The following is a 13,028-nucleotide window of genomic DNA, read 5'->3' on the forward strand; positions in this document are numbered from 1 at the left end:
TTATGGAATGAATAGATAATATATTGTTTTAACAACTAATTCCAGTGATGGATTCATTCGTTCAGCTTTCAGTAGCAATACATGTGTCCACGGTAAGACAGCCCCGGCATACTTTTTAAAAGATTCTCTTGCTTTCAGTTTTACATCAGCAGCTAGGACTATGCAGAGGATCCTGCCTATGTCCACAATGCCAGGCTTTCATTAGATTTACACATTGGTGATGAATTTCATCTGCTAGGTATGAAGCACCAGATTTCTCTTGAGTACTCTCCAATACAAGCTCAGCCCACCATCCAAATGAGGCGAGATGAGACTTTTAGAAAGGCAGGACAAAGCCATCATTGCAGACTAAAAAGCACTCAGTTCAGTGTTGTCAGACAGGATAAAAATTGAGAAATCTTAATATATGTTTATTAAAAAACAATGTAAAATTTTCATATAATCACAGAAAAGGTTTCAGTAGAATGAAAAGAGATATGCCAGTCAAAAACTGAAGAAAAAGATATCAGATAAAATTAAAAAGTATTATCAGATGGTCTGTAAGAAGACAAAATCAAAAAATAGTAATGGAGTGATTCACGTATCCACTGTGAGCTGGAATTCTTTTCCTTTTTATACTATTTTGGAGAGACAAACTGATATTATTTGCATTTTTTAAGTGTAACTAATTCCTAGTAGGTCTATAGTGTCCCTTGTCAGGAGTGGTGTTATTTTGTTTGAACTGCTTTACATTAATTTAGATGATCAAGCTTCAGTTGTCCTATATCCTTTCTTAATTTTGAACGTATGCATTATTGACATAATTTAACATCTTAGCTTCCTCCTACCATGTAATATGCCATAAGGTGGCATGGGTTCAAGGACTAAGACTTTATTCTAATTGGCTAAAAGTCTGCATGATTAGGAAGCTAAATACGTGAATCAAATATTTAGATAACTAAATATATTTTTTGATTTCAGGAAACTCAGTACTATATATTTTCTAACTAAATATGAACATTTGTTTCATTATTAAGAATTTTTTTTAAAAAAAGGAAGATAAGGAATTTGGACACTGGATCGGCAGCACCATTCTAGTATGTAAGATAGTTGTTACATTTCAGACTATTTCCTGGGCCTAGAATATCTAGAATATTTTGACATGCCCACACTGAAGCCTCCAGAGTTAATATTTTATTCTGTCATACAACAAATTAACAATGTGTGGGGTGATAATATAGTTTTGAGCCCAAGCTATCTAAGGCTATGAGTCAGCTCCAAAGAACTAGTGCCTCAGTTTATTCTGAAAAATCAAAGTTAAATGAATGTATAATTTCTAAATCCAATACTCACATGATAATGTTTTTGTATCAAGAATATCTCACCAGATTGGGGCAACATCAAAATGATAAAGATCACTTTAAAAAAACGTATACCTGAAATATTTGCCATAACTTTTATTACCATTAAATTATATTTATGAGCATCAAGTTATTTTTACTTAAGATGCTACTATATCAGGTTTCATTCATTCTTATAGTGATATTCCTTTTCACATTGTCCTCTGAATAGCCAGCAATGAGAAGAGAGGCAAGGAAAAGTTTGCCTCTCATAGTCCTAAGACCAACTTGGCTCAACTTCAGAGCTACTTTGCAGATTGAGAAAACTTAGATGCATAAAGCATAAAAGCATGAGGTCTGCAGGTAATGGTAATTACATTTCTTTCATTCATCAAAAACAACTTTAAAGCATTCATTTAGACTTTACCATAGAACGGTACTAGTTATAGTTCTATACTAAAATAAAACGCTAACACCAAGCCTGGTAGTGATTTATATAGATTTATTATAGATTTATAATAAAAATGCTATTGGAATTCTATGTTTACACATGCTCCATTTATATACACGCAAACAAATGTCAATATTCGTGGTAAAATTTTAGGGTTTTAAAGAGGCACATTTCCTACCTACCCACCTCCATGTATTCATGACACTAAGATGGGTTTTCATAAGCAATATTTAGATTTGTGAAGGGAAAAAAAATGAATATTTCTAGTATCTATCCTTTTTCCTTTCCAGCTTTTGTTTGAGAAAGGATGCAGTACATAAAATCTAAAACAGAAACTAAGGCTGTAAGACCTTCTATATAATACATGCTCATACTCATGCATGAGTTGACTGCGATAGGTCAGAAGATCTTTGAGCAAAGTAATGCACTTGCATGTGTAAGCACTGCAAATAAGTGATACTCTTCAGACAGACACACACACACACACATACTCATGTTTCTTGAAATAACATGTTAACTGTATTATGTAACCCTAAGAATGTATCACCAGTGAAGACTTTTATGCTGCAACCGCTGATCATAATTAACTAATAAATGCTTCTATGTAGGCAACAAACACCATGAAAAGGAAAATAAAAGCCAGTTATTGTGAAACAAAGACAAATTAAAGATACATAAATATCTTGAGTGTTAATATACAAAGACAGTGATTATAAAAAGATATCTGAAACCACCCACTCTTAAAATAGCCAGTTTCTAAGACTCTATTACTTAGACTTTAAAGGCACCCAAGAGTTGGGTCTTTTCCCAGTCAAAATCTTTCACAGCAGAAAACAAAAGACACTTCAAAGTAGGTACCTGTACTTCAGCTTGCCTGTAAGACTTTTCCTCTATGATTATCTATGCTTTTAATAATCATGCCTAAAATATTCTCTTTTTTGGTTATTACTAAGTAATTTAAAAGTTTTATTCCTTCAGGACTTGGAAAAGAAAAAGTTTTAGCAAGCAAATGCTAATATTTCTGAAACTATCTGTAAATACTTGTCTTTTGGATAAAAATTTATAGCATACAAATAGTCTTCTAAGGACTTGTCTTGGTTTCAGTCCTCTGAAAGGAGAGAGTGGTATACCACTCTCTGTTGTAGATCCTTCTACACTATTTTCTAAATATTTCCTTGCCTATAAACTTTCAGCAGGATAAAGCCCAGCACCTCTTCCCTATCCGTTTATTCCACGGCATAGCAACACCACAGATTTCAGGGTAATTTCCCCAGCAGCCGTGTGAATTGTGACTCACTGTTGATTACACAAAATTAGTATTTGAACTCCTTTCAAGTTTTACATTCATCACATAATTGGGATATAAAGCATTCCATACAGAGAAAGCAGCATTCAAAGGAATATACAGGATGTGCTTAAATAATGCATACTACCAAATTTTACAGATGTCTTTTTATATTCAAATGATATTAAACACACTATCATATTAAACTGAAAACACTTTAGATCTAAAAAAATGTTGTTGCAACAAATGACAGAGTGAGAAATAAGACCAAAATTTATTTTTATAAAATACAGTCTATAATTTCAGGTATAAAATACTACATATAACTATACTTAAATATCTTCTAAATTATAATTTTAGGATTTATAGTTTTAAAAGTTATCTCTGAGTTTCAAATTTAGTATATTACATTCAGATGTATATAATGAATCTTTCTTTTTAAAACTGGAATTGGGCATGAATATAATTTTAAAATGATATTCCTGGAGTCAAAGAACTGCATCTCAGACAACCCTTCTCCTTAACTCATTAGAACCAAATAACTCCCTTAAAACTATACTTCCAGCTGGGCGCGGTGGCTCATACCACCAGCATGTGAGGTGGGGCTCATGCCACTTTGGGAGGCCAAGGTGCGTGGATCACAAAGTCAGAAGTTCGAGACCAGCCTGACCAATTGGCAAAGCCCTGTCTCTACTAAAAATATAAAAATTAGCTGGGTGTGGTGGCATGTGCCTGTAATCCCAGCTACTCAGGAGGCTGAGGCAGGAGAATTACTTGAACCTGGGAGATGGAGGTTACAGTGATCCGAGATCGTGCCATTGCACTCCAGCCTGGGTAACAGAGGGAGACTTTGTCTCAAAAAGAAAAACAAACAAAAAACTATACTTCCTCGCTTTTGAGTGGGTTCTAGTTAGAGAAGTTCATGAGTTGGACTTCATTTTAATGTTTTTTCTGGTTTTTGGATTCCTCTGGGTTATTTTGACATCACTATTATATTGTATCATATCATCTCTCTAAACAAGCTGTTCATTGTATGTTACTGTCAAGTATTTTGCTGAAATATAACCTAAAGGAAGAAATGTTGCTTCTTGCTTTAATTTCCCTTACACATTAGTGACAATTTCAATCATAACAATTGCCAGGTTTGTACTTTGTATTCTGGATTCCTAATTATGAGGGATGATTGAAGGTAATTCAAAAGTGTTTCAAAATTACCTACTGCCAAAATTCTGGAAAATGTCTTTTGCAAAATGGAATGTTAATGCTCTGAGGACTGTATTTGCACTAACATGTTCTGCACTTTTATGGAAGGACAGGGGAAAGGACTATGTTGATCATAAATAATGTGGAAATGTCACTATTGTTCTGCCCTCTGTCTCCAAATATGGAGAATCTATTTGGTTTCTATTTTTAATTATATATATTGGTATACTGTTAAATTCTAAAGCTAAATGGTCTAAATTCAAGAGGGGTAGCCTGATAAATGTTTAAATGTGACAATCATTTTTGTGTAGAATTTATAAAAGTATCACAGACCATGAATGTCTGCATCTGAATGAGTAAATAATGCTTCCTAAGAATTCTCTAAAATGAGCAATATTTTGATGTTTTAGTTATCAAATACCTCTTTATTTTAAACTCATTTGTTGCATAGTTAGTAGATAAGATCAACTCTTGATTTGTTTTATAAAATAGCAAGTATTTATTTTCCTATCACACTTGAGACTTTGATAACTTATTCTTACCCTTATCTGCAAAGAAATAGTTGGATATCTTGATTTATTTCTATTTAAATTGGTAAAACCAGCTGCAACAACCAGTATTTGCAAGTGAGTGCACACACACACAGACACATACAGACACACATACATACAAAGAATAACAATAAAATAAAGAAGCCTATTAGGGAAGTATATTAATAAACTTCATTACAGAGAGATGGCCAAGAAAGAGAGCCATGACTCCTTTCTCCATTTTTATAAGACAGAGCACAAGTTGCATTTTGCAAGGCTACGGAGTTGTATTTTTTTTTCCATTTATATCATTTCTCAGTAAGAATAAGACTCTTTTTGGTTGCATATGCATCTACAGACTCTAAATGTAGGCAAATAAGAACTATGAGAACAGTAAGTTACTTTTGGCTACTTCTGTTATGCTGATCAGGTGAGAAAAATCTGGGATTCATATTAGGAGCCTTTCTGAATAGTTTAATTCCTTTACAGCCCCCATTAGCTGTCAGCTACACCATGGATATTGTCCATGTGCACTTTGAGGTAGTCATTCCTTGTAAACTTCTTATGGCAAAACTGGCATTCTGCCAGTGGACGGTTGGGATTATGAGTCATCTTGTGTCGAATCAGCATTTTCTTCAGGCTAAAAGCCAAGTCACAAACCTAGAAAAGACCCAAAGACCAACCATATTATACTGAAAAACCTGAAGATATACCAATTTATCATTTATACAATACATGTTATGCAAATTTCTATGATCAAATATGTAGTAACAGGCATAAAAACAAAAATCACTCTTGGACAAACTTTAACACCCACACTATTGGGCAAAGAAAATTAATAAGAGTTACTGCATTTAATCAGTGTCCTTTGCACCTCAACCACCCTTTCCTTTTCCCAGCTGTTGGATTTAAACATCTCCAGAGAAACAACTCCCTGGGGCAACAATACCTTTCTTATCCTAACGGAATGTATTTGCCATTTTATAAACTATTGAAGCAAAATGCTTTATAGTCTAGATGGCATCTCTCCCTATAACCTAAAGGGCATAAGACATTTCTCACTGGCGATCCCCTCAGTTTAGTACCACTTGTAAAATGAAAAGCTAATGTTGTTTTAAATATCATAAGCAGACATTTATTACTCGCTATTTCATTTATTATTTCTTATATACACTTTAACTAAGGAAGGTAACAAGTTTATTTCATATAAGCTCTGCCACATCCCCACCTGGCTCAACATGCATGAAACAGCCCCATAACTAAAAATATTAACACAGAAAATGCAAGGCACAACTATCCAAGTTACAAAAAAGTAAAATGGAATTTAAAATTTGATGGTTATTCACAAAAATTCCACTGACATGAAACTCTTCAAAAGCATATCCATTGTGAAATAAGACATGTTAAATAAGTAAAATCACCATAAAAATATAATGAGAGAGGAAATTGCTTGTAAAAAATACTGTAAAGAAAGCTGGAGTTTTAAATGAGGTTAGGCTTGGAAAAATCTTATGGCAAAACAAAACAGAACAAAAAAATCCTTGCCCTCTTTCTTTATGGAGGAAAGAAGGTTTACATTCACAGTAATAAGAAACTCAGAAAGCCTTAGGCCCCTAATTTGGTAAGATGGGGTAATCCAATAATAATGAATTTTAGCACAGCAGCAGCAGTATAGCGTGGTACAAAGAAAATAAGCTACAGAGTAAGATCACTTTCCAAGGAAGCCTGCTGTGACCTCCCAATTTAAAACTGAAACCTGTCACCCTTTCTGGATTTCCTTTACTCTGCTCAAATTTACTTTTTACTCAGTGCTTGTCACTTTCTTTCCCAATGTGTCTGCCTCCTCTCTTGTTTAGTATCTCTCTCTACTCACTAGAGTCTCAGCTCCATGAGGGCAGGGATTTTTGCGTATTTTATTCCCCTATGTATCCTAAAGGGTACAACAATTTCTATAGAGTAAGCACTAGATAAGTATTTGTTGAAGAACAACGTGGAGTTTGAATTCTGACTCTATTATTTGCTAAGGACATTAAATGGACCAAGCATGCTTTTAACTTTAGTTCCCTCATCTGTAAAATGACAATGTACTTGCCTCACAGGATTATTAAGACTAAACAAAATACTCCGTGTAAATAAGGACTATACTGCTGACACTCAACTGTCAGTGCACATTTTTTTTTTCTCTTTCATCTCCTCAGCATATTGGAAAGAATTGACAAATGTTAACGAAAGAAAGACAAGTCCAACACAAGTGGAATATAAAGAAAACACCACTGTTCTCAAGACTGGCAGTCCCCTGGAATATACCAGTGGCTTTGCAAACAAGTAATTTCCCAAAACAAATATCATGCAGCCAATTAGTCTCAGGAAATGACGGTTTTCTTTGGAATAGTTTGTAAGCATAAGCTTTGTTAAGTCAGTATCTCTGAGGCAACTGCAAAACAAAGCCAAGTCCACATTGCAAAAATCAGAGGAAAAGGGTAAAGACCCAGGAAACATGAAACAGCATAACATACGATGACAGACTATAAAGTATATGAATTATAATAATCAATATAAAAGTATTAAGTATGCTTATTAAAGGATAAGATTCAATTAGGATAAAAAGCAAAATACAAACACATACTGTACTTAAGAAATACATTTACAAATATAATACACAAACAATTTTAAAAGACAGATTAGAGTGTGCATAAAAGTATACAAAATGATGCTGAAAGAGTATAATGGGTACTAAATAGTACTTTCTCAAAGAATCTTGGGTAGACAGAGAGACAGCAAGCCTTTGAAGAATCAGGAGTATAACTTTTATACTCCTCCTAGTCAAAGATTTATATACAGGATGCTCATATAGAATAATATATATAGGTGAAAACTACAAATGACTTACTTGGCCAATGTTAATGAGCAAATTCATTTTCATATAATCAGATGTAGAAATATTTTCCAGCTGTTAAAAATACTAATCTTTGTTTTTTGAGTCAAGATCTCTCTCTGTTGCCCAGGCTGGAGTGCAGTGGCACAATCTTGGCTCACTGCAGCCTCAATCTCCCTGGACTCGTATCTTAGCCTCTGGAGTAGCTGGGACTACAGGTGGATGCCATCATGACCAGAAAATTTTTAAAAAACCTTTTAGCTATGAGATTTTACCATGTTGCTCAGACTGATCTCAAAGTCCTGGGCTCAAGCAATCCTCCTACCTCGGCCTCCCAAAGTGCTGGGAAAACAGACGCGAGATACCACATCCAGCCAAAATTGAAATTTCAAAAATACTTAAAGGCAAGAAGAAATGTAAAGAAAAGAAAGCAGAATAATAAGATTAATATGACTTAGTCTACAATATTGAAATAAAAATAACTGTATCTGTATTAATAAGTATATGAAGGAAATATCAATAGATTAATATTAATTTAGTTGACATCGGTTGGGAAATGGGGGATCATTTTATTTGTCTTCATTTGTCTCTGTATTTCCTCCTTCTTCTCTAATTAAAAGGCACATTTTTATAATCAGAAAGCAAATATTTTGGAATGAAAAATACAGTTAGTTGGGTGATGGGTCCATGTCCACTTAGCAGCAAGACCATTCACATCAGACTTCTGCCTTGGACTTCTTAACTCTCCAAACAGCTCTCTAAAATGTTATGGATAATCTGCACATTGCTTACTCCTGGCACTTCTGAGCCCTCATTTAACATGAATTCTTGGCATCATTGGACATGCCTCACCACTTTCCTCTGTCATTCCTTCAGTTTCCATAATGACCTACTCTCCTTGTTTTCCTTCTAATTCTCTGGCCTTTCATTCCCCTTTGTTTGCTGGTACAGTATAGGCTTTTCCTCCATCCTAAGTCTGCATTTCAGTGCCCAATCCTTGGGCCTCTTCTCCATTCACTAGGTGTTTTCTCCCCTGGTGATCTTAATCATAGCCATGCCTTTTGTTACCACATATATGGAGATCACTAGTAGCAAGTAATATTTCTGATCCAGTCCCCCTTCTGATATCGACAGTGGAGTATTTAACTGACCACTTGGATAATTCACTGGTACTACAAACTTACTATGTCTAAAACTGAACTGAGTTCTTGCCTCTCAAATCTAAGTCTCAAAAAATGGTCCCACCCTCTACCTGGTTTGACTGCAAATGTGACAGTTAACCTTAACCCAATGTCTCACTCTTCCCATTTTATTTAATTAATCACGAAGTTCCACTGGTTCTTCTTTGCCCATTTTACTCAAAGACATGAAGACACTCAATCGTCTCCATCTCCACTGCTACCACCTGAGTCAGAGACACTAACTGGTTACTTAGACCAGTGCTTCTCTCATTAAGAAAATATTTTAGCATGCAACATGCAACTGTAGTATGTGTATTTTTAGATAAAGCATACATATGCACTACTGCATTTATATATTATATTAAAGACATATAAAATTTTGAAGATAAAGACAAAATAAATATTTTAATGTGAAATTAATATTTATGGCTTTATATTTTCACTAGGCAAGATTTTAAGATGGGATACATATTTAGGACCAGAGCCATCTTTAACAAATATATAGGCAAATATATATGTATTCCAGATGTCTCCTTAATAATTTCCATTTTTGGCTTACTTCTCACCACATATGATAATGTCATTGTATTTTATCTCAAATTGCTACAGACTAGTAGTATTAACTCTGCTGCTTTCTTTTTGTTACCTTGTGCTTATATCATTAATATTATTTTCAATCTGTGGTTTCTGTACAGTCTTCTTTTAGCCACTTGTTCATTTTGTAAGCATTACTTTATTTAAAAACAGGTAATATAATCCATATCTCTGTTAATCCAAGAGACACAAATTGTAATCCTAACAGCACGCTAAAAGCAAAGAAGTGCATTGGGACTGTCAGCCAACCAGCATCACCATAGAATTGATGTTCTTCACTTTGATCACATGTGATACTGCACCTCAAAAGAGACAAGCCAACAGTGCCCAAGCCAGGGCACCAAAGTCAAATAATCTATTTAATGACAATAACTTTTAATTTTGTTCCTGTTTTTAAAATAGCCACATACAATAAATACTTAGGAATACATCTAACCAAGGTGGTGAAAGATCTCTAGAAGTAGAACTACAGACCACTGCTAAAAGAAATCACAGATGACACAAACATATGGGAAAACGTTCCATGCTCTGAGATTAGAAGAATCAGTATCATTAAAATGGCCATACTGTTCAAAGCAATCTACAGATTCAATGTTATTACTATCAAATATCAAACAAGCAGTATCATTTTTCAGAGAACTAGGAAAAACTATTCTAAAATTTACATAGAACAACAACAACAACAACAACAGCAAAACAGAAGCCCAAATAGCCAAAGCAATCGTAAGCAAAAAGAACAAAGCTGAAGGCATCACATTACCCAATTTCAAACTATACTATAAGGCTACAGTAACCAAAACAGCAGGATACTAGGACAAAGTCAAACACATAGACCAATGCAACAGAATAGAGAACCCAAAAATAAAGTCATACACCTACAGCTATCTAATCTTTGACAAGGTTAACAAAAATAAGCAACAGAGAAAGGACTCCCTATTCAATAAACAGTACTGGGATAGTTGGCTAGCCATACATAGACAAATGAAACTAGATCCCTATCTTTCAACATATACAACAATTAATTTTAAGATGAATTAAAGATTTAAATGTAAGTAAGAGCTTAAACTATAAAAATCCTAGAAGAAAACCTAGGAAATGCCATTCTGTGCAGAGGCCTTGAGAAATAATTTACAACTAAATTCTCTAAAATAATTTACAACTAAATTCTCTGCAATTGCTTTAATTGCAATGAAACCAAAAATCCACAAGTGAAACCAAATACAACTAAACAGCTTCTGTACAGCAAAACTAATCAATAAAATAAACAGACACTTGACAGAATGAAAGAAAAGATTCACAAACTGTGTATCCAACAGTTCTAATATCCAGAATCTTTAAGGAAATTAAACAATCGAACAAGCAAAAAACAACCCCATTAAAAATGTGCAAGATACATTAACAGACACTTCTCAAAAGAAGACATAGAAGTGGACACAAACATGGAAAAATGCTCATCATCACTGAACATCATAGTCAGAGGGCTATTGTGAAGAAGTCAAAAAAACAATAGATGCTGGTGAAGCTGCAGAGAAAAGGGAATGCTTATACACTGTTGGAGGGAATGTAAATTAGTTCAGCCACTGCAGAAAACAGTCCGAAGATTTCTGAAAGAACTTAAAACAGAACTACCATTCAACCTAGTAATCCCATTCATTATTGAGTATATATGCAAAAGAATACAAATCATTCTACAAGAAAGACATATGCAATTACTTGTTCATTGTGGCACTATTCACAATAGCAAAGACATGGAATCACCCTAGGTGCCATGAACAGTGGACTGGATAAAGAAAATGTGCATATATATCAAGGAATACTATGTAGCTAAAAAAAAGAGTGAAATCATGTCCTTTGCAGTAACATGGATACAGCTGAAGGCCACTATCCTAAGTGAATTAATGCAGGTACAGAAAACCAAATACTGCATATTCTCACTTATAAGTGGAAACTAAACATTGACATAAAGGTGGTAACAATAGAGACTGGGGACTAGTAGAGCAGGGAAGGAAGGCAGGGGACAAGGGATGAAAAACTACTGGCTACTATGCTCAGTACCTGGCTGATGGGATCATTTGTACCCCAAACCTTAGCATCATGCAATATATCCATGTAACAAACCTGCATATGTACTCTCTGAATCTAAAATAAAAGTTGAAAAAGAAAACAAAATAAATGGGAATCAAAGTGGTAATGTTTTCTTCCCATATTCCAATGGATGTCATGTATGCCTGCTGGGATGTACACGTCCTCACTCTGAAAACTAAAGCCTAGGTAATTGCAATAGCCAGCTTCAATCATCCTCAGATAGAGGTGGTACAATTTCCCCTTTCTGCAGGAAATGTTTGGAATTGTGGGGGGCATCTCGCTGTCTCAACAAATAGGAAATATTACTTGCATTTTGCATAGGAGCAGGCATGCAAGTAATGCCCTGAAATGTGCAGGACACACTCACATATGCCAAAATAATGCACTGCTAAATACTGTCTGAATCTCTCTGCATTCATTCTCATCTTCTCCAGTCCATGCTCCACGTAACAGTTGAAATGACTTTTTGAAAACATAAATATCACAATGCTATCTAAAATTATTCCACGGTTTTTCACTGCTTGTAGGGTAATCACTGAGCTTTAGCCAAGCTAAACAGCTCTCCTGCAGGTTCTTGAAGATACCACTGGGCTTCCTGCCTCAGAACTTTCTCACTTCTCTTTACCTAGCTTACTCTTACCCACCCTTAGGAAGCCCACGTGAAACACCTGCTGCCAGGTGATGGTGTCTTTTAAATGCTCTCATTGCAGGCTTTACTTTTCTTTCACAACACTTTCCTCAAGTGTCATTCATGATTGGTCATTCATCTTTTTTATGTCTGTCTCCTTGTTAAACTAAGGAACACGAGGGCAAGAGTAGCCACTCCAGAAATATTTCTTGAATTAAAGAAATAATGGGGCATAGATTCACTGATTGATTGATTAAAACTCTATGGACAATATAAGTTCCCCCAAAGACTGTAGAATAATCCTGGAGAAACTGAAGAAAGTATCTATGGAGAGTATTTTAAAGTGAAAGAAATGCTAAATTGTTTCTATAAGTATATATTAGAATTCATAATCATAAAGAATATTTAATATTTATTCCTCATGTTATATTTCTCTCGCTCCTTCTCCAAACCCAATGTCAACATAAACAATGGATACCAAATTCTTCAATGGCTTCTTACTGAAATTAGATTCACAATACATTTCTTAATGTGGCTCCAAAGCCTCCAATTCTCTTTTTGACTTCACCCTGCACCCCTCTCTTTCTCTCACTGTGCTCCAGCTCCACTAGCCTTCTCTTTCCCCGATGCCCATTCCCAGCCTCCAGTCATACTGTTCCTCTCCTGAAATGCATTTTTTCCCATGGCTAATTCTTCGAATCTTTTAGTTTACTTAGACTCACTTTCACAGAGAATTCTTCCGTAACTATTCATTCATAGCCTCATGGCTTTTATTTCCTTCTCTTTCCCAGTCTTTATCATGAATTATAATTAGATGTTTATTTATGTATTTGGTTTTTTGTTTTTGTTTTTTTTTCTTTTCTTTTCTTTTCTTTTT

The 13,028-nt window shown here is 34.7% G+C and overlaps 1 protein-coding gene across 3 annotated transcripts in view; it reads right to left on the reverse strand.

Annotated features, from left to right (window-relative positions):
• Positions 1-4,945: 4,945 nt before the first annotated feature.
• Positions 4,946-13,028, reverse strand: part of PRDM5 (PR/SET domain 5) — a 220,907-nt gene continuing 212,824 nt past the window's right edge. For all 3 annotated transcript variants that reach the window (XM_017497574.2, XM_017497573.2, XM_037727504.1), the window contains one exon: positions 4,946-5,448. In XM_017497574.2, the coding sequence (XP_017353063.1) occupies positions 5,284-5,448 (165 nt within the window). In that variant the 3' untranslated portion in view covers positions 4,946-5,283. The remainder of the gene's footprint in view (positions 5,449-13,028) is intronic.

Source organism: Cebus imitator, unplaced genomic scaffold, assembly GCF_001604975.1.
Source record: "Cebus imitator isolate Cc_AM_T3 unplaced genomic scaffold, Cebus_imitator-1.0 Scaffold233, whole genome shotgun sequence".
NCBI lineage: Eukaryota > Metazoa > Chordata > Mammalia > Primates > Cebidae > Cebus > Cebus imitator.